A 1,174-nucleotide genomic window follows, 5' to 3' on the forward strand; every position below is an offset into this window, starting at 1 on the left:
CTAACAGGTAGTATTGGACATGTTGATATTGGAAAAGATGGCAAAGTAGAAGAAGCCGAACGTGCCAAACGCTACTGGCAAAATGACCTGCGAGCCGACGTGGAATATTTTTGCTCCTTTCCAAAAGCAGTCGTGCGTGGTTCGTCGAAGGAACGGCTGGAAAAGGCTGAACCGAATCAACGATTCCAAATCCAACGTGGCCGGATCCCGACCGTTGGGATCGTTGCTGTTGTCACCTCCGTTGTTCATGGTAGGTGAGTTCATGATGTTGCCAACCGAGCTGCGTTTTCTGCGCTTCTTAATCTGTCGGTGAAGCAGTTTGACAATGATCAACTTGGCCAACGAGAGGAAAGCGAAAATGAAGCAACCCCCCAGGTACAAATCCATCACCTGCAATAACAATAACAGCAGCATTGTCACAACGTGGACACACGGTGATCTATTATTATCTCACCTTGATGTAGCTGACTTTTGGCATGACGGCGTTGAACGAAAAAGACAAGAATATAATTGCCAATATGATGGAGAACATGTCCGAAAATTGGGTCTGATCTTCCATCCAAAGCGAAATCCACGAGCTGGTCACGACGGCTGTAGCTGGCACGAACAAATTCAAAAAGCAGAAGCCGGATCGTCGTTTCAATAATACGCACATTCTGGCAACATTGAATTCACCTGAAAAATTACTATGTTGATTGAGAAAAAACCAACAGGAACTTCTTTTTTTCTCGTATAACAATATGTAATTGATCTATATATTCACCGGCTGCGTAAGTTTCATTGCGAGTGTAGAAACGGTACGATTTTGCATAAAAATCTGGTAGACTGATGTCGTCCAATTCTATTGAATGAGCGTTCAGTGGCCACTCATACTTCCCCCCCCTCTGTGGTATGTCCATCTGAAATGAAAGAAAATTGTTAATTGAGAAAAAAAATTTTTATTCATTATTATTTGCTTTGAGATTTATTTATTTTAATTTTACTTTACAGCTTTGATAATTCCAATCCCCCACGCTTGTTTGATCCAAATGGATACCTGGTGAAATGTGGAAACAAAAGAGAGAGAAAAAGTAATCAGTTATTTATTATTTTAATTTTTCATCCGGGGGCTATTGTTATACTTTTCTGAAAATGGGTGAATTAATTTTTACTTACATTGAGAAAGGCCGAACTT

The 1,174-nt window shown here is 40.5% G+C and overlaps 1 protein-coding gene across 1 annotated transcript; it reads right to left on the reverse strand.

The window, feature by feature from the left end:
* On the reverse strand, positions 1–899 carry Tsp_13295 (conserved hypothetical protein). Its single transcript, XM_003368885.1, has 3 exons — positions 764–899; positions 455–675; positions 1–390 (listed from the first exon to the last, which is right to left on the reverse strand). Exons 1-3 carry the CDS (start codon positions 897–899, stop codon positions 1–3), a joined length of 747 nt encoding a protein of 248 aa, XP_003368933.1.
* Between the last annotated feature and the right edge of the window lie 275 nt (positions 900–1,174).

This window comes from Trichinella spiralis, assembly GCF_000181795.1.
Source record: "Trichinella spiralis strain ISS 195 chromosome Unknown Scfld1699, whole genome shotgun sequence".
In the NCBI taxonomy this organism is placed as follows: Eukaryota; Metazoa; Nematoda; class Enoplea; order Trichinellida; family Trichinellidae; genus Trichinella; species Trichinella spiralis.

Coding starts and splice junctions, on each gene's coding strand:
- Tsp_13295 (XM_003368885.1), bottom strand. CDS start 899: ATGGACATACCACAGAGGGGGGGGAAGTATGAGTGGCCACTGAACGCT. Junction 676..763: donor CAATGAAACTTACGCAGCCG/GTGAATATATAG, acceptor GTAATTTTTCAG/GTGAATTCAATGTTGCCAGA. Junction 391..454: donor CAAAAGTCAGCTACATCAAG/GTGAGATAATAA, acceptor TTGTTATTGCAG/GTGATGGATTTGTACCTGGG.